The 21390-nt window shown below is 39.4% G+C and overlaps 2 protein-coding genes and 1 long non-coding RNA gene across 5 annotated transcripts in view; all 3 read right to left on the bottom strand.

Annotated features, from left to right (window-relative positions):
- LOC308102481 (protein NLRC3-like) overlaps positions 1-21390 on the bottom strand; it is a 79000-nt gene that overhangs the window by 33298 nt on the left and 24312 nt on the right. The window contains exon 1 of one of the 2 annotated variants that reach the window (XM_080452226.1): positions 966-1047. The exons of the other annotated variant lie outside the window; for it this stretch is intronic. The gene's annotated coding sequence lies outside the window, so the exon portion shown is untranslated. Of the gene's footprint in view, positions 1-965; positions 1048-21390 lie in introns of those variants that run through there. 2 annotated transcript variants of the gene reach the window in all.
- Positions 13254-18867, bottom strand: LOC308101738 (uncharacterized protein). Of its 2 annotated transcripts, none has more exons than XM_080451200.1 (6): positions 18745-18867; positions 18333-18578; positions 17182-17319; positions 15349-15429; positions 15007-15057; positions 13254-14163 (listed from the first exon to the last, which is right to left on the bottom strand). In XM_080451200.1, exons 1-6 carry the CDS (start codon positions 18851-18853, stop codon positions 14153-14155), a joined length of 636 nt encoding a protein of 211 aa, XP_080307326.1. In that variant the 5' UTR covers positions 18854-18867; the 3' UTR covers positions 13254-14152. The 2 variants fall into 2 exon arrangements, with proteins under 2 accessions (XP_080307326.1, XP_080307327.1); XM_080451201.1 differs by having other exon boundaries at positions 18793-18852.
- Positions 18899-21334, bottom strand: LOC308101848. The gene is made up of 3 exons (XR_013934577.1): positions 21263-21334; positions 19130-19189; positions 18899-19008 (listed from the first exon to the last, which is right to left on the bottom strand). It is a non-coding gene; the product is annotated as an uncharacterized lncRNA (long non-coding RNA).

The following is a 21390-nucleotide window of genomic DNA, read 5'->3' as shown; positions in this document are numbered from 1 at the left end:
ATGAACCGTTTTTCAATGGTTTTCAATGGTTTCTTTTTACTCTAGAGGGTACTCTTATTCTGAAGAGATCGTCCACCGGAAGTCTTATATTTGCTCCGTTATATTTGCTGACTGAACACTGCTCAGTTCTTTATAGTGGCTGCCTGCAGCCATTTAAGATGTGTGCGACTGTCTCTTTGTCATGTGGTCACATCGAATGTACAGTACATCTACCAACATTTAATATTCTAAACTGCGTAGTTCATTGTAAAACATGGCGTGGTCGCGAACGGCCTTTTCCCGTGTGGTTGAAGCGCAAGGGGGCGGGGCGGGGGAGTCAGCGCACTGAAGTCAAGGCACATACTAGTGTTGTTAATGTTGACGGACAACGGATGCACGCTTATGAGAAACAACAAAAATAAAACCTGGCAAAACCGTTGCGTGCATTAGCGCAAGATGAGGATTAAGGAAACATTCAGTCTAAAAAATGTCCAGTTTGCTAGTTTCAGTCATCATTCAGTCCGACTGTAGCCTATATAGCCTTTTCATAAATGATATTTGTACTTAGGCTCTCCTGAAAGTTTATAATATTTAGAGAAATTTAAAGTTTCAAATACAAAAGTAGTAGTAGTAGTTGTGAATTAGCAAATTGGACATTTAGACTGAATATTTCCTTTATCCTCATCTTGCGCTAATGCACGCAACTGTTTTGCCAGGTTTTATTGTTGTTGTTTCTCATAAGCGTGCATCCGTTGTCCGTCAACAATAGTCTGTGCCTTGACTTCAGTGCGCTGAGTCGCTGACTCTCGACCCCCCCTTGCGCTTCAACAACACAAGAAAAGGCCGTTCGCGGCGTGGTCAATGCTGTTACTGCAGCAGTAGTCCTACTAAGGTTGACTTCAACAAAACAAAACATAATGGACTTCAACCAGCAACAACAACAACAACAACAACAACTGATACTTACTGCATTGTAGGCTACTCACTGTTACTATAGCTGGTATCCTCGATTGTCCTCTCTCTAAACTACATCATGGATTTATCTGTTCCTTCCCAAACGTTGAGAAAACATATCGTTGAACAACAGGGCAGGACTCTTAAAGAGACGTTTTTAGTTTCGATGTCGGACGGTGGGTGTGGTTTGCAGCTCGATTGCAAAGCCGCCGGCCTGTCTCTGGAACGGATGCGGAAACGGTTTGTGTACACGCATGTGTGCGGTGAAATTAGCGGATACAGTAGGCGGGATCTAGACCGGATCTGAGGCTGAGCACTGATAAGTAAATAGAAACTAGGAATTCCACAGTTACAGTAGACACTGTTTGGTATGCATGGCCTAAGTGGCTCTCCAACAGACAGACTAGATCAGACTACTACGACTGGGAGAGATACATTCCTCCACAATATAAATATAAAAAACAGATCGTTCTGCAAGTGCTTAGCACTTATCTTTTGTGAGATCATCAATAAATGCCTTCTTTCATAATGTCGGTGCAATGGCATTAATTAATTCCTTTGTGTGCTTCGAGGTTTTTTATTGGTAGTAAACATCAAATACACCAAATATATTAATTATTATTCTATCCGGATGTAATAAAATATGCTTTTGAAAACCAACAGGTAAAAACGACAAACAACGACTTTTGAAGTAATGGGTTTGTATTTCAATATATTGCACAGAGAGAGAGAGAGACGTTGACAGACGTTGTCTGCTGTTGGACCAGGCCGGTCCCGGCCGGTATGAGGTAATACCATAGAATAAAAAAATAGTGATACTCTCTCTGCAGAACCTGTGTCTACAGGTGGTTGTAACTTGATCCCTCAGAACTTCCTCCTGACACATGTCACTCACATGTCTCAGGTAGCCTATCACTGCAGAACACATACAGTACAGTTTTAAAAAAAACGGAAGTGTTTCTCTGAGGAAATGGTTCCAAAGTATTTGTTTGACTACTTTCAAACGGTGGGTGAGACTCAACAGGTGCTCAATCCGGGCAGTGAAACAGACTTTGTTCCATGTAAATTTAACAACCTCATGGGTAAGAATAGATTCATGTACAGCGCGGCAGTGCAATGGAATGATTTGCCTAAGGAAATAAAAGCAAGTGCTTTAAGCACTTTAGGCAAGAGAATATGTGCCAATTATGTATTTTGTAAGATTAGTTAGTGTAGTAGTAAATTAGATTTAGATAGGTTAGATTTGTTTTGTGTTATTCCCAGGGGTGAAAGTGGCTGACAGTTCTTTCTGGAACTGACACATGCACATGCACGTGTGCCGTGCGTGTGCCCAAAGGTACTTTTGGTACGCGCGAAGGTACTTTTGGTATACTTATTTTCGTTTTTTTGTTACTTTATTTCGGGTTTAGGGTTAGGTTAGGGTTATGTTATTTAATTCTTATTTTTGCCTGATTTTACCGATTTATTATCAAAAAATATATTTATTAATTAAAATATATTTATTTATTTTTGCAAAATCGATTGGGTGCACCAAAAGACTGGTGACGCGAGGTTAGTGCACCAGGCCCACCCATGGCTGCACCCCATGATGAAAACAGAGCTATATTGTCCAACTTGACAATACAGTAGGCTACAATACCAAGTACTCTAAAACCAGTTCACCCTAGCCCTGGTTCAGAGCGTTAGTGAGTTCCCTCTAACATTAGAGGGAACTCACTGCTCTGAACCAGGGCTAAGTTCACCCATGATGCAAGCTTGTACATCTGCTATATCTGCTGTATTTGTTTTTATACTTTTTTAAGACAAATGTTCTCTTCTGGGGGTCCCTGACACAAAACATTTTCAGATGGCCATCTGAAAATGGCTAAAATCAAATGTATTAAAATATTTTGAAAATAGCAGATATACAAGCTCACAACGCGTCAGCGCTTGTGAGCTTGTCAATCGGCTATTTTCAAAAAGCCAAAGTTTAAATAGGGCTGAAGCTGTTTATGTATGTTTTGTCATAATAAGTAAAATCTACAAAGTAACTAGTAACTAAAGTTTTCAAATAATTGTAGTGGAGTAAAAGTATAATATTTGCCTCTGAGATGTATTGGAATAGAAGTAAAAATATTGCAAATTGGAAATACTCCAGTCAAGTAAAAAATACCTTAAAATTATACTTGAGTACATGTACTTAGTTACTTTCCACCACTGTCAGCATTAGATTAATTACTCACCTTCTGCAAAGTTGACGAAAGAGAACACACAAGAGAAAGGACGCCTCACCGGCGCGTTTCAATGTCGTAGGGCTCCTTCAGCAGCATGGCCGCTTCTAAATTCCGACGTTTTTCGCCCTTTTTCTCCCCCCCCCCCTGTTAAAATCACTTTATGTAAATAAATCCATTTTCTTTGCACCTTACCATGTTTTGTTCTGCCCTAGACTCTTATCAGGGTCGTAACAAAACACGGTGGTAAGGTGCAAGGAAAATGAATTTATTTGCATGAAGTGATTTAAACAAAGGATTGACCCTTTGTTCTTTAAAGGGTTGGGATGTTATGTTACCCATCCCATGGTATCTGCTCTGCTGTGTGTAATGTGTTGTTCTGGAGGTCAGGCCCTCTGGCGTAGGCCTACTGTCAAGACTGTGCTGCAGTTTTTGCAGTCATTGTTGGATGCAGGCTGGGCGGCGTCACTGAAGGTGTACCATACCGCCAGGCCCATCTCTGTGTGTCATGGCGTTGTGGCTTTTCTCTTATGTAAGAACACATTTTAAGAGTGGTCACATGAAGCGATAAGAGAAATACAGTTCGCGCATTTTGTTTGTCCAATGCTAGAAAAGACGTTTGTCCAATGCTAGAAAATGATATGTTTTAGAGTAATTTGCACACCTGGTTAAGACCAGCTTTGGATGTCAAAGGGATATTTCACTTTCAAATAAAATAAACATTAAAACAAAATATGAAAAATAAATGAAAAATGTAATGGAAAAATCACGGCCCCCTCATGTATTAGAATGTTCTTCTAAAGGGTGAGGGGGCCGTAATATTTATTTTTCATCAATTTTTAATATATTTTCTTAATTTTTATTTTTATTTGAAAGTGAAATATCCCTTTAAGAACGGGTTGATAAATCCTAGGTAGGCTTAAAGGAGAATTTTGGACTAAAGTTTTCTTACCTTTTCTATGACGTTATGATATCTTAGGATGAATGGTACAGTAGATTTTTTTTTTTGGTGAGATCTGACGTTCATAGTGACAGAACACTATGCAAAAAAAAACAAAAAAAAACAGAAGTCTCGCTAGACGAGATTGAAATCTCGAGATTTCAATATCGTCTAGCGAACGTCAGATCTCAAAAAAAAAAAAGAAAAAAAAAAGCTATTAAAATATGTGATCTAACCTAAGGCCTATCCGCGCACCTTTTAAGCTGTGGCGGCTCAGGGGTGGAGTTATGAATTTTTTCTACTGTACCATTCATCCTAAGATATCATAACGTCATAGAAAAGGTAAGAAAACTTTAGTCCAACATTCTCCTTTAAGTGACCTTGCCGAGCAACGCATGAAGGCGGCGGGCATCAATGCAGACTTTGGAGGGGAAGTCGACCGCCTGCTGCTGACACCATCTGTGCTCCCTGATGCTGTCGGCCACCACAACTTCCTCTTACGAAATGACTTGCTAGCAAAATCTCTTTTTGCTCACGTGACCAAATTGCTATGGCAACAGCTCAAATGTTTTAGCTGTTAGGAAAAAAACACCATCATAGGTTTGTCAACTGAAATGTTTTAACCATTAGGGAAGCAATCCCATATTAGGTGTGTCGGATGTAGCCAACATTGTATAAATACTGCTGTATAATTCTGTTCTGGGGGGGTTTGGTAGTCCCCTTTAGCCGGGTGACGGACATGGCTTTGTGCGGAGCTTCTCCCATTGTAGCTCTCTTCGATTAGTTCCTTTTGGCGATAGTAGATTCTGCTGTATTTGACTAGAATCTTGGCATGCCCATAATCTAGTTAAACTAGAAAAAGTGCTCCTCAGAGCACAGGGCTCCGCCAGGTCAGGTAGAATCGGCCTCCTGGTGGCGCTATAACAGGCCCATGTGAAAAATGTAAAAATTCAAATTGAAAGAGGTTCGGAATTGGCATCCAGGGAGTGTGTGTGCAAAGTTTCGCTGTGATCAGGCCAACGGTGCCGGAGAAGGACGAACAGGGTGCAAAACATACTCGCTCGAACCAAAAATTCTGCCAAGCCCGTCTTTTGGTTAGATAAGTGACCATGCAGGGCGCAGCAATTGAGAGATATTGCCAGATTTAACATTCAATCAAGTATTCTAGGTTAAATAATTGTCTGGCGATATGTTTTCTTAGATTGAGGACTTGGAGATAGAGCTTGGGGGTCTGTTGTCTGTTATTACCAGAAATTCTGCCTTTTCATATATGTTTGTATTATTGCTAAAAGCCTGTATTAGCTTAAGTGTTTTAAAAAAATCCTTTTCTACGAGAGAAGTCATAAGAAGATTTGTTTATTTCTTCAAACGGGCCTTCGGGTCTGATCTTATCACCGGACAAATTGGTGAGTGAAAGAGTATGCAACAGTTGTTACAATAAATAGAATTGGGCATTTTAGATTTCAGATTTTTCATATTCCATTCCATTGTGATTGGCTAAAATTGGCTTCCAAAATTTGCAGGAGTGCTCCGTTTTGAACAAAATGCATGCAATTTCCGTGCAATTTTGCACGCACATTCCCACTAGGCCGAGGAAGAAATGCCACTTGAAAATTTTCAAATCAGCCATGGTGGGGCTATAACATAGCCTGGGATCCAGCCTGCTTCGCTACGTTCGGCGGACTTTTTTTTCTCTCTTCTCTTCTCAGTCTGGAAAGCACCCTGGAAAGCACCCTATCTCCAAGGGAGGCAGGACATGGCATACGGCTGGAATTGAACCGTGGCTTCTGATTGGTCTGTGGTGCGGGGCGGGACAATAAAAACAGTGATCGTTGTGATTCGTCATTCGTTTGAACAACATCCAATCAGCAACGACGTTGCCTAACGTAACATATGTAGTTCCAGTGTAGTTCTGCAAAACGAGTCAATAGGGTGCTTTCCAGACTGAGAAGCGAAGAGAGAAAAACAAGAAAGAAATGACTTGAAGTCATATTCTACCAGGTGCTCTGTGTGTGTGTGTACTCTGTGTGTGCGTGCATTGTCAGTTAATCACTGTATCCAAATCAAGAAAGTTTAGTCCAAATAAAATTCATTAATGATATATTTTAGCAGGGAGGCTGAGAGGGAGACACTGTCTGTCTCTCCAAACAGAAAGAAAGCTGAGAGGGCGACAGTGTAGGAGAGACAGTATAAAAGAGGTATCGTAAGACAAATGTACCTTAGCTCTCCACCAGAGGACGGGATTGGATCAGTTTCCACCGAAATAGGCCTACTGCTGGGGGCAGAAGATTCATCCTCTTCGCTCAAACTCTTTATTTGGAATGACATCCATGTCTGGAGTTTTGCTGAGGACATGCATACAGATCAAATTTATATGAATATAACACCAGAGTCAGATCATGAATTATTTATTAATTATTTGGGACACAAAATCTATCTGCTTTTTATGTACCGAAACCAGATATGTCACATGAATGGACATGAATGGCCCCTCAACTTAACAAGGCTCAACAACTATCAGACATGGGCTATGATTACATTTGGAACATGACGTTATTTCAACACAAATATAATCACACATATTCTGACATAGAAATGCAGTATTTTTTTTTGATGAATTAATCCTGGACTAATTTAGATTGTTCAGCATAAATTGTCGCACTCATTCCCATTGCTTTGAATGAGGGTATGTCTGTGCTTTGCCCAATGTGGTTTGAGAATGGAGTGATAACACAGAAAGCTAGCACCAATGCAAGGCTATCACATATTTCCTAGCACTAGGGGTGTATACCGTCCCAAAAATCACTATGATAATTATTCCCCCAAGATGATACCGATGACTCCAAATTTGGGGCCCTGGCTCACGAACTAAAGTAGCCGCAAAAGATCGCAAGCCCAGGCGGCACTTCTGCCCATTTTCCTTTGTTAGCTTCCGGGGCTTTGAGCAGCTGGTGGGCAGTGCCAACAAAGTGCCAGTTTTTCCGGATGTGTATTCTTTGACTAGTGCTATTTATAGAAGTGAGGACAGACGAATGCACACTACTCAACATGAAAACATATGCAATATAAAATATAAATATTATCAAGCAATATGAAAACATTAGTGCACCGTGACAAATCTGAAAACATCATTACACCATTATGAATAGCATTAACCAAATGAACCCCAGCAATGCCTTTTCTGGGAGAAACATAAAAAAGCCGATCTACAAGCAACGTGTCAGCGTGATGCGTTGTGAGCTTGTAGATTGGCTATTTTTGGCAAAGAGATTTGGTGTTGACAGAAAAAAGCAGCCTAGGAAATGTAGGTCCGTTTGTACTGAGAATAGAGGGTTTAAGTTGGCTACATGTGAATTACATCAATAATTATGAATGACAGATTCAGATGGTAAGGGTGCATTTTATGACAAAGCACAGAGATGTTTAGTTTTCTTTTGCCCGCATTTGTATGTGAAACTGTAGAATTAATAAAAACTTCTAATTTATTTTGGATAGTAATTTATTATTCTGCTTCTTCATTATGCTCACATAATATATTCAGATGGGGGGGAGCATTCCTATTGGTAAACAGTGCAAAGTATTCAGGCCATTGATTGATTGATGTACTTTATTTAGTAAGACATGAGAATAACAGTACATGGAAGTACAAATTCACAATACAAGGTCTACTAAACTGGAAGACTCATTAAAGGACGACTTCACCGCTTTTCAACCTATCTTCATATAATAGGTCCTCACTAATACTCATGATAAAATGGTACAATTTTTTTCTACTCTGTCTGTGTCTCAGAGGAGGGCTGTGGACAGTTCAGAGTCCCGTCTACCAGTGACATCATCAATGTCCAAGCTAATAGAAACTGCAGGCTTTCTATTCCTTGAAAGTTGCAATGCAATAAAAGAAGCCATTGTTCTCGTGTTAATAAAAATCTAAATAAAAAATGTGAAATCTTGTTGGAAAAAAAAATCATGCCTAACGATGATGTCACTGGTAGACAGGTTTCTGGACTGTCCACAGCCCTCCTATGAGACACAGACCAAGTAGAAAAAAATTGTACCATTTTATCATGAGTATTAGTGAGGACCAATTATATGAAGATAGGTTGAAAAGCGGTGAAGTCGTCCTTTAAGCACTGAGCTTGTTTAAGATGAGATCCCCATGCACACAAATCATGATGAAATATAAGAGACAGACAGATATACACACTACTATACAGAATGTCATACAATCAGCTTACAGGTTACTGGTATATGAAGAGTGAAAAAAACATATACAAAAGAAGAAAATGAAAAGGGGGGGGGGGGGGGTAGGGGGGGTTGATTCACCACAAATAAGGATGCTTACATTTATTTAAAGACCAGCGCATATGTCTGGCCGTTTGTCTGGCCTTGCATTCCCCCTGCATTTTTAGTGCTGGTTCACTGAAAGAAAACTACAAGTGAAAACGGTCTTTCTGTCCTGATGGAAGCGGATGGAACTTCCGGCCACCAAACGCATATGTGTGACCGCACCATTACCGGTATGGCGTGCCAGCACGGAATCTTTTAGTGGGTGAAAGTGGGCCCGTTCGGGGCATGGAATGTGTTCCATGCCTCGGCTTTCGTTGGCTACTCCCCTTCAGATGTGCATTTGTACCCTAATTAGTTTAAAGGTAGCGTAAGTTATATTATTTGGTTAAAACAAAACGTTTTTTGTTAAAAAATTTGAACTCTATTCTGATAGTCATTGCTATGGGGTGTTTGTTCAGTAACAGATGTCTACCCGTCTCTCAGGCTCTTAATAAATAGAAAATACATTGTTATGTGGGTTGCCAATTGCAGCCAATCAGGAGAGAGTAGTAGTGAGTGCTTAAATCAGCCATCACCCACCCTACATTTTATTATCCAACACCAAACTGAGGCCCAACTGAAGGCCCCTCCTTCTCCCCAGCAAAACAGAACCTCCCGAACAACAGACTCTGAAAGAGGGTTGCTATACCTAAAATACACCCCAACACCATTGTTAAGGACACCTCCCCTGAGTGACCAGTTTACTCCACTCAATCAGAGACCATCTTGTCTATCCATCCTGTAATGATGAATTGAATAATTAACATAATTATTACAATGGTTCCTAAATTATGATTGATGTGAAATTCAGTGAGTGTGAGTTGTGAGAATGTTCATTCTGAACCTACTAACCACAACTGTTTCCATCGATTGAATGTCAGGAAGTTGTGTTTTCACCTTCAGACCACCCCAACATGCAGAACATCCTGTTATCTGCTTTCTCAATAGTGTGTATGTGTGTGTGTGTGTGTGTGTGTGTGTGTGTGTGTGTGTGTGTGTGTGTGTGTGTGTGTGTGTGTGTGTGTGTGTGTGTGTGTGTGTGGCTGTGGGCGTGCGTGCGTGCATGCATGTGTTTGTGTGTGTGCTTGACTTGGCTGAGGTGTGAAGTGAGTGAGTGTGCCAGAGACTGGGGGCAAATTATCACATCCCATGATCCCACGGAGCCATCAAAGACCCGTACCCTGTCCCTGAAGATATTGGAGATACTGAGTGTACTGGTGTGAACTGTATCCTGAAGATACTGGAGTGTACTGGTGTGATCTCTACCGTGAAGAGCACTGGTGTGCTGGTGTAAGTCAGGATAGGGAACATACAGTGATTCTGTCAACATCACTGTGACTTGTAGTAGGGTCCATTTCATGTTTACATTCTAAAATGTTTAGCTGAGTAAGATTGAGTGTCAAAATCAATCTGCATGCACATGACAGGACATGCAGCAGGAATTAAACTAACAACCAGGTTACCACACCACTTCCTTTATGTAGCCAGGATATACTGTACATGTTTGCTATTTTATAAGTGGAGTGAAGTATCCCAAAATACAAAAGTACAGATACTAAAAAAAGAATACTTAAGGACAGTACTCAAGTAAATGTTCTTTGTTACTGTCCACCACAGCTGGTAGCACCTGTGGAGTTGCTGGTGCAAATTGCTAAATGCCTTGCCCAAGGGTTCCGAATCCTCACTGAGGGATAGCTTTACTGAGCCTACAGGACAGATGACCTTCCACAATGTTTACAAGTCTGATTCAAGATTCAAGATTTTCATTGAATGTAGCCTACAGTACACAAGATTATTTGGCTTCAGTTCCTCAACATTCTAGTAGCAATAACTAAAGCAAAGCAAAGCAAATGACAAAAGTGATATTTTTGGGTAGACAATCAAATATTTTGTTAAAAGGTTAAAGCTCTATACTAGATACAGTGGCGTAACGCAGAATCGCGGGGCCTAATTCGGTTCTATTTGACGAATATAAATCAACTTTTATCTTTTTTTTGGCTGTAAAAATATTTGTATCAGCGCAGGCGGGGCCCCGCCTGCTGGTGGCCCCCCCGCACCGCATCACTTGCTGCCCCTCCGTTACGCCACTGACTAGATAGTAATCAGTGCTAGAGTCTATTCCGTAACAGGGGTCTTCCCATCAAATACATTTTCAGTTTGGGATACCAATTGCATCCAATAAAGAGAGAGAACCTCACAAATAAATTTATAAGCTTTACATTTTTATATTATTCTAGTTTCAAATTTGTCTGCTCATTGTTGTTCATTTGTTTCATCACTTCCAATTTATCTAGACTAATTTTAAAATGTAACAAAAGTTTCATCCTGTGGCATGTACCATGAAAGTAAGGTATTTGTTTTCAGGTCTGTGGTTCTTCTGTTGCTCGTTTGAAGTAGCTGTAAATGCGAAGTCGCCCCTTCATGCATATTCTGCTTCATTTGTTGGTTACTGGGCCCTTGCTTGCCCAAACAAAGAACAAATGGTTGAAATTTGTATTTGTTATATTTATAAATATAGAGGGGGCATGGGGTCCTTCCCAAGAAAAAAATAAAGGAAAATAGTGACACATTTTTGTGCAATTTGACATACTGTAAATTTTAAAGACTTTGGGGGATTAATTTAAAACTTCACAAAATTAGTTTGTGTTGCTCACTAATCTCACAACTCATGTACTGTATATTAATTTTTGATATTTTCATTTCAGCCTGAAGGGGTTTATTTTACATGTATTATTTTACAATTATTTGTGCTGTTATGCTTATTAAAATGTCATTCTTATTCAATAGCTTCTACACTGCTGCCTATTTTCTTGATACAGAGCAAAATCTTGTCTGATCTAATTTAGAACATAAAACCACAGATGGAAGGAACATGGATATGGGACATTGATGACCTGGAGTTATCAAATGAAATTCAGTGTTTTGCTATACAGTATAATCTTTGATAATGGTGTTATGTCTCACTGTGGTAAGATTTATCTTTCCTTTACCGATATTAAATAGGACGCTATGCTGTCACAAGTCATATCTAGCTAGCAAGCTAGATAACCAGAGAGAGGCACCTCAATTCTGCTGGAGGATGAACATACACTTAATTTGCCTGTCGCTTGTAAAGTATGTCAACACAGCGTGTTGTGTTCCTTGCTTTTAAAGTGTTGTTTGAACTCTGTGAACTCATATTTTGATGCATTCGAGAGGCTTCCTAACACCACTCACCAGTCATATTGAGCATTGTCATATTTAGACAGTTACAAGGTCATGGTGAAGTTTTCTCACGACTCAGAAATGGTCTGCATTTATTCATGCCAAGTCAAGTCAATTTTATTTATAAAGCACATTTAAAAACAGCCAAAGGCTGGCGCAGTCGGTAGCGCTGTCGCCTCACAGCTAGAAGGTCCTGGGTTCGATTACCGCCGGGGACGCTGTGGGCGCTACGTCCAACCAGGGAAACTCCCCCCTGTCAGGTGACAAGAAGGTCAGTTGGCTCTCATGCATTGAAGGAGGCATGAGCTCGGCCCTGGCCTCCCTAGGCTGGTGAGGGGAGTGTAGCGCCCAGGATGACTTAAAAAATTGGCACCAGGTGAAAAATAAGGGCTACAAAATCGCGGGATAAAAAAATAAAATAAAATAAAATACAGCCAAAGGCTGACCAAAGTGTCACAGCATGAAAATTGTACTCACAAGACATCAAAGTTAAAACACAAAAAAACATAAGCACATCGTTACCTTCTTAAAATAATGCCCTAAGTAATTTTTTTAAGAAAATGGTATGTTTGCCTAAATCTCTACTCAATATAATTTGGCCTAAGTCAGGCTTATAATTGCCTTAGTCAAAACACAAATTGGCCTAAGTCATTTAATCCTCTTATATTACATAACTGACATGTCAATAGTCATATATTGTTATAAACCTTTTGGGTGAAATTATTTACCAATATGGTAGCACTTGCTATGCATCCCATGTGTATAACGCATTATACACATACTTATAAGGCATTGTAATGCTGATCATAATCCGTTATAATCACATTTATAAGAGCTTATAAATAATCATAATGCTTTATAACCATAACATGACACATTATAAAGCTTATTATAATGACTTATAAGTTCAAGTATAAATGGATTGTATTATGCTTATAACACATGATGATTACAGTTATACATATTCATAACAACGTATAATGCAATCATAACACATTATACAACATGTTATAATGACTTATAATGTCAAGTATTATAATACTTCATAATTGCTCCCCACTTTGTAAAACTTGCTATGCAACCCAACATTAATTATCTTAGTTATAATCCATTATAATCAATTGATAATGCTCTGCTATAATGCATTAAAATCACAGTTATAATGCATTATAAGTGATAATAAGGCATTATAACAGTGACTAAAATGCGTTATGACAGTGAGTATAAGGCATTTTAGACATTATAATACAGCGTTATTAAATGTTCTTAAAGTAACAAATGGCCACTTATAATAACTTATGATCATAGTGTAATGCATTATAACAGTAATTATAATGCATTATTACAGTGATTTAAAGGCGATCTTATAAAATGATCATAATGTTATAAATGTTCACTTTATAATAACTTATAATCACAGTATAATGCCTTATAAGTGATAATAAGGCATTATAAAATTGATAAAAAAGCCTCATCAAATGATCATAAAGTCACAAATGACCGCTTATAATAACTTATAATCGTAGTATAATGCATTATAATAATGCATTATAATAATTATGACACATTATAACACTGATAATAAAGCATTATCAATTGATTATAATGGATTATAACTATGAGAAATAATTTGAGATGCATAGCAATTGTTACCAGTTTGGCAGCAATTATGAAGTATTATAACACTTGATACTTATAAGTCATTATAAAATGCCTTATAATGTGTTATGGTTATGGTAATAAAGCATTATGAGTATTTATGAGCTCTTATAAATCTGATTATACAGGGTTATGAGAAGATTATAATGCCTTATAAGTATGTTCATGATGCATTATACACATAGGATGCATAGCAAGTGCTACCAGAAAGGGTATATAGTTTGCTTCGGTTCAGTTGTTTCTGTTTTCTGAAAAACCTTTAAAAAATGACAAAGGCCATTATTTTAAGAAGGTGACGACATGAGAAAGTGTTCAACCATTTCTCCAAGGTTTTTTCAAAAGGCAAGGGAGGACTTAATCCAAAGCACTTTACAATGTACTTTTACGTTCATTCACCCATTCACACACCGATGGTAGAGTTTATTTTAATAATCAATAAAGTTGTGGTTTCACAAGGTATTTTGTTTCCTGTATAGGCTACAATCTACTTACAAACATCAACATGGTGAGTTTTCATACTGAGGACTGCAGCGGAGGACAGAAGTAATACACCTGAAAACCACAGCACATATTTTCCACTGATGCAGTAAGCAGGACGTACAATAGAACAGTGAACTTACGTGTGGCACACTTTGTTCTTATAGAGCGGTTTAACCACATAGATGTTTCCATGCGTATATAAAAAATACCCTCTTGCACAGAGCCACTTGTTTGTTTTCCGAAACTCACAAAGTGGTGGGTGGATGGGTGGGGTGGTCGCTGTGTAAGTGGTCCTATAGGGTCCTGGTGTAGAGTTCCTGTGCAAGTGAGTGGGTGTGTATGTGTATGTGTGATAAGCAAGCAGTAACCTTGCACTTTTAAATCTTCCTCTCTTCTTCACTCAAACATCTTCTGTAATACAATTAAAACACACAACACAAAATGTAACATAATATAACAAATATAATAGCTTATTACACAGCTTATTACACAGCTTTGTTTAATACTTGATACTTGATTTGAACATGAGTGTGCTCGCTTCAGCGAGCACACTCATGTTCTCCTCACTATTTATATAGTATAGCAGGTATAGGTATCTTCCCAAAACTTTGGCACTACTAGTCCCACATATTTCACCTAGAGATTCCTTTCAAACTTAAGAAAATTCAGCTTATGGACTTATGGTTCTTGTACTTTTCACTTTGAAATGTTTTGTAGTTTTTGAAATATTTAACTTTTAAAACTTAAGTGATAAAACTTTGGCACCTCCCTATTCCTTCATACTTTCACCTAGAAACTCAAAACACAATTTAAAAATCCCACCTTAATGTGGACATGCATGCTTGAGAATTTGCATTTGTAGTTTTTTAAATATATAACTTTAAGCGCCCAATGCATTGTCAAATGCATTTTCAAGCGAAATGTATGTAGGTTGGAGGGGCTTTGTCAGCATCAGCTGAGAACACAGGAGTCAGATTGCTCATACGCTGAGTTTCCGGTGCCAGGATTCGAACCCATGGCCTAGTGGTTCACAGTCAAGAGCTCTACCAACTGAGTACATTGACATTACATGAACATGATTCATCCAAAAATAATTAAAGGCACTTGGCTCATGCACTTTACTAGAAAAATGAAATACCCCCCTCACCCCTGAGCTCCGATTTTAGCTCATTCAAGCTCCCCCGAAAGGCTATCACTGACCTAATCCTATGCCTATATAGTCTAAGGAAACGTACATCGTGAATTGTGACTAACCTGTGTTTATCTTCACCATGGAGTAGATGTCGCTTCCTGCAGAGGGCTGGTCTGGATAAAAACAAAAGAAACAGCAAGTGTTAAAACAGTTGGTGAAATAATGTAAACACACAGAGATGGAAACATCAACTAAACAACAGAATAAGAGTGTGATCAGAGTAAGATGCCTGTTGTTGTTTTTATTCTTTCTGTGTACAGTACGTGTACTCCACCAACGCATCTCTAACAAAGATAGAGACTGTTTGATGACCTATATGGTATGACAGAAATAGTTGATGGCTATCAAGTTGGCAAGGTGATGGCTTGAGACTGAGTGAGAATGCGTTAGTTGAGATACTCTACCTCTCTTCCTGTGTCTAGGTTCCTGCATCACACATACATCAGCATACGTCACATCTTGATTCTGTCTGTCTGTCTTACAGCCTGCAACAGAGAAACACTCAACATTGCTCAAAATATAATTGCTCAATAAGTGCATTATTTAGATTGACTTTAGGCCAATGGAAGATAGTGAACGAACTTTCTCATGCAATGCCAAAGTATCAGGTCACTGACTTGATGCATTGCTCCAAGGCCTGGGCTACACTGGGCCAGGTGAGTTTTCCTACAGTGGGAGCCAGAGTGAGGATCGAGCCTAGAGTCCAGCACTAGAGTCAATCAGTTGGAAGTTATGACACCTGTGTGCTGGACTGGTCAATCAGAAGGTAGCTGTGCTCAGTTTACAAAATCTGCTCACTGTAGTATACGACACTCCCTGGGGGAAACACCGTAAGTGATACACTCCACTCATTCTTATTCTTATTATATGTAAATGTTGTGTTGGATTACAAGGCTCTTGTTATGTTTCTTTTATTTCATAGGCAACGTACGAGTGTTGATGAAGCCTGCTCTGTTTACCATCAAACCTACTAACCCCTGACTTGGGAAGAATTTAAGTTTGTTTTTGCATGACGTGCAGGCACCCCCCTCCCTGAACATTGTTGATTTCCCTTAAATAAATTGTGCTTTAAGCCTTGATAATGGTGATAATGGTCATTGCACGTACTGGAGCAGCACCTGTCAGTGGGGAGTGTTGGGTGGGAGGAGTAGGACAACGGCTCTACGTCCTCCTGCTGGGGGCTCCTCACTGGCAGGTGAGTCAGTAGGATACGACAGCAGTGACGACACAAATGTGTGTGGGTAGGAATCAATTGGCATAACGACTAAATTGGGTAGAAAAAGGGGTAAAAAAATATTGTCTGGCTAAAGAGGAAAAAAAGAAAAAGGAAATGAATAATGCAATCGTGACGGTCTGGGCAGATGCCAATGCTATGGGCATGAAATGTATGTGTGTAGGCCAACTACAGAAGTAGCCTGCTTACAAATGTACATGATAGATGATACATGAACTTTTGCTAAAATATGATAAAAACATGTAAAGTTGGGGGATGTGTTCTCTCCTCTGAGCAGTGTTGCCAGATGTACAATAATTATCGTATTTGTACTATAATTTTACTATAATTAGGTACGATCAATAATTGATATATAGATATATATATATTCAAAGAAGTGTGTGAATTTACCAAATTCCGTGGCTGCTGATTTGGGATCCGGTTTGGATTTTCAAAATAAATCAGTAAATCTGACCCTAGATCTGTACTTTGAGGCATTAAAAACACCGGTCGCGTCTTTCTTGTCCAGTTTCAGGCTTTACTTTGTGTAAGGTCTTGGAAGTTGCCTGCTTCCACTCAGCATATGTGATGCGTTTTCATCTGGAGTCTCAAACAAGGTTGTTTTAAAAAAAAAAAATCACATTAACACCTGTGAGTTATCTTAAATACGATAATTTTAAGCCTCCGGTACGATAATTGAAAATTTCCCATCTGGCAACACTGCCTCTGAGCTTTCTTTGGAGTCCTTTTAGTTTGCGCATCACACAGGTTTCTCCCAGGCTTAGCCTGGAGGCTGATCAATTTATTGGGGATTGCTTTCAGCCGCAACAACAGTAACAATATGCTAAATTGGACATATTGCTCCGGACAAGATCACAAACGGAACCTATAGCCTACAAAAAAGGACAGAATGAAAGTGTTTATTTCTTTCTACAGAGGTGCTCGTCTCAAACATCACTAGCAACACACTATGGAAGCTCACAGCTTCTTTATACGGCTGTATGTCTGAATATCAATGACATACCTCTGCATTTCTTCCAAAAAAACAGACCCAGAATCATCAGAAAGATTGAGATTCCAGCACACATCAGAGGGTAGAAATATGGAGGCAGAGAGGAAGAGGGAGGGTCTGATTGGTCGTTGTCTTTTGAGGTCGTAGAATCTGAAGCAGAATGAGACACACATACTGTAAGAGAAACATCAATTTGCATGAGTTTATCGAAACAAAGCTCCCCACACACATTTCTGTGTTGTATCCCACTGACTCACCTGCCAGTGAGGAGCCCCCACCGGGAGGACGTAAAGCCTTCGTCCTACTCCTCCCACCCAACACTCACTGCTAACAGGTGCGCACTGCTGCCCCAGCCCATATGATTACGTGCAGTAACTATTATCACCACCGAACACGGGCCAATTGAGTTTGTGTAGATACTAGACAAAGCCGGATGCACCATGGTGGATTTCAACCCACAACCTCCATGGTGGTGGTCAGGCACTTTACCACTGTGCCAGTATATTTCTAGTATAGTCCATGCTAGCTCTATCATCTTGTCTCACTGTTCAATGAAAATTTAAAAGAATATCACATGCATGGTACAATAAGTACCATGTTCGTGTCACTGCTGCAGCTATGGCAAGGCAAGCAATACCTACTGTATGTATCAAAAGTAATTCCACCAGACTATGGAGCAGTGTCCACCTATCAACCATTAGGATGCTGTGCTGAGCCCTGTCGCCATGTCAATCTTGACGACACAGGCCACAACACAGACATTATCACTTTATGTTTGACTATACACTCCACTGCTGCTGCACTGGCACTATCACTTAAGTACAGTTAAAACGTTTGAATTCTGCTGCATGCTAAGGGATGTCTCTCACCTGCACAAGAGACTGATTCATATCTGCTGCAAATATTTGTCTACTTGCACAAGTTTTATTTTGACCATGCACCTTATGTATATTTAAGACAACAGAATGCCTGCAACACTCCATATTATAAAGACATCTACTGTAAGTGCATGGCCCAACAGTAGAATGAAACAAAGAAACGGGCAGGAAACAGCCAGCATTCTCATGGCAACGCTAAGGAAGACCGACCAGGTCGAAATGTGTTTGTTGCTTTTTTTTCCAAATAAAGTGTGGGTATGTGATACTATTACACAACTATCTCACCTCTCACATCCATCCAGCTCTCTAGTGACTCTCCATGGTCAGAGATGTGACACTTGTAGAATCCTTCATCAGACTTGTAAATGTGGAGGATGGTCATCTGTCCTGTAGACTGAGTTGTGATGAGGGATCCATCTTTATAGAAATCAGCTGGGAGGTCAGATGAGGTCTTCTGGGTCCTACAGTGCAGGGTGACATTACTTCCTTCCATCACAGGAAGTACAGGGCTCTCCAGGATCACTGCTTCACCTTAACAATGATAAATAACATTATAATAGCAGAACATTTGACTGAGGTTACATCACTCTTAACACTATGCCAACATGATGAGGTTTTGACATGAAAGGCAACCAAATAAAAACACAATAAAAGATAAAATATTGAAAACATAAAGCTATTGATTAGCTGAACGTACCAGTCACAATGATATTAACAGTGTTACTCTTTCCCTCTGAAGACTCACACCAGTAAACTCCACTTCCTGTTACAGAGTACATTGTGACCATGCATCCTGTGGAGTTCATCTGCCCCCATACACCACCACAATCTGAAGTAATGTTTAAAAGATTGGTCTTCTTCACTTTCCAGACAGTAGAGTTAGACTGTCTGTCCTCACAGCTCAGAAAGACAGGCTCATCTTTGAAGAACTGAGACCTGTCAGGATTGAGTCTGAGAGAGACTGGAGGGGCAGAGACATAGACATATTATTGTCCTGTTAGAGTTCCCTGATTCCATTGATAATTATGGATAATTTGAACACCTGGTCAGTAGAAGACTACATACAGTATGCAGACTCATACCTCTCATAACATCACCACTGTTTTGAACTTCTGCTGAGACAATCACCATGGAATTAACCACTAGAGGAGAGAGAGAGAGAGAGAGAGAGAGAGAGAGAGAGAGAGAGAGAGAGAGAGAGAGGTGACATAGACAGAGAAAGGATGGCCGTTTTCAGAAACAAATGTATTTATATTTGCACATATGATGAATTGTCCTGTGAGGTGTGTGCATCAACTTGAATAATGACATTGCAAAATGTTCAATATATTCACAAAAATAAAGATACGGCTAATGAATTTTCTCTAGCATGTGTCATACACAAGGTAATTCAAGGTGCTTTCCAAAATGCATATAAAGACATTTAAAGACATACTGTAAAAGGCATTCAAAAGCAGAATTATGTAGCTGTTGCGCATATTGGATGGAAATGGGCATGATGAGGAAGAAAGAAATCGAAGCAATAAGAAAACGATAAGAAAACGAGATAATAATGGTGTGGCTTCACGTGGATCTCGGACTTCATGTGGCCAGTCTATGATACGCCTATGATGTATGTATGATGTGGGGCGGCAGTGGCTCAGGAGGTAGAGCAGCCACTTGGGAATCAGAAGGGTCCCAGCTTGATCCCTAGCTCCCCCTGGGTTAGTGTCGAGGTGTCCTTGAGCAAGACTTTGACACTGATGAGCAGGCTAGTGCCTTGCATGGTTATCTCTGCCGTTAGTGTGTGAATGGGTGCATATATGTGAATGTAATGCACTTGTAAAGCGGTTCAGATAAAGGCGCTATAATGCATCATTTAATAGTTACATATGACTCCATATTTGAGGTTTCAGCTTGATTTGCATGCCCTTCAATTCCTTTTTAGAAGACTAGGCTCCTTTTGACATCCATTATAATTATAAGTAATACAAAAGTGACTTAATATAATATAATACAAATTTAACAAAATAATTGATATAATATAATATAATATAATATAATATAATATATGTGAACAAAGATATGTTAGACTATTCACAGTTCACACAACAACTGAAGTGCATCCAGCGGGTTTGGGAGATTAGCTCCGGGCAGACACACTCAAACAGACTCACAAGCAGCATTTTAACCACAGTTTCATTGTCTAGGATTGTTCTTGAGTGTTCTTGCTGAACCACTAACTGCTCATGTAGGTAGTGCCTTCCATGGTTTCCTCTGCTGTGGGTAAATGGGTGACTGTAATGCACATTGTAAAGCACTTTGGAAAAAGGCGCAATATACATGCACCATTTACCATTTACCTCCCCCCCCCTGTTTTTTGTTTTTGTTGGCCAACCTGTGTGAGGTAGTTTGAGGTATGATACCGGTGGTCTGGCAGTTAAGGAGTCCAGGGCCCAGGCAATTATAGCCAGGTTCAGACCCAGTTTCATAATTACTGTTAGACATTTATAACTACTGCAACATTGAAGGTGCGACTGTGGTCTCCTGCAACATATATTAAGGCATGATAGGCTTTTGTAATAAATTCATCAGAACGGCAAAACACTGAGGGACATACTTAAGGTTCAGCTCTGATTTAGTCAAATGAAAAATTTAAGAAAATCGGCTTGAATTTGCCTCATGTCTATAAGCCCAGTTAAGCACATCCTTACTTCAAAAACAAGCAATAGATCATTTAACAGACATATTTTTCGTTTTCTTTTACATGTTTTGACAAATGTTGGGCACATAAACATTTGGTTTGACATTTGGCAGACCTTCAAACTTATGTTTTCTCCCCTATGTTTTCAAACTATCAAAGTTCGGCACTCTTGGCTCAGAATTTGATAAATTCAGTCCGATAACATTTGTAAAGTTTAGAAGGACATCTGCTCATTTGTTTTCAGGAATGTAGTATTATTTATCCTAAAACATGTCACAAAATGTGATAAATATCTGTATTTCTTTTGTCTGTTAGGTTTGCAATAAATACATATAATTACATTAAGGTTCCCGGGTCGGTCTAAGTGGGAGTATACCCCTGGCCCTGACCTTAACAGAGCCTTTTCAAATTCCTCGTCCTTTTGAGGACAATTCATCCTCATACTGTAGATAGCCTACGATAAAACAATCTGGCACACATAACATGAAATCTATAAGTGAGTACAATAATTGTACAGCGTGTTTGTACTCACAGACTAGAAGGTAGAGTGATGTTTGCTCCATCCTGTCTTACTGCTCACTGACTGACTGACTGACTGACTGACTGTTATGACAGAGTCACTCACTGATGAGTCTCCTCCTTCTGCTGTTGAAGTGGGAG

Source organism: Gymnoscopelus braueri (assembly GCF_963280865.1).
Source record: "Gymnoscopelus braueri genome assembly, chromosome: 15".
Classification (NCBI taxonomy): Eukaryota; Metazoa; Chordata; class Actinopteri; order Myctophiformes; family Myctophidae; genus Gymnoscopelus; species Gymnoscopelus braueri.
Note: the sequence above shows the minus strand (reverse complement) of the source record. Positions and strands in the feature narration are given on the sequence as shown.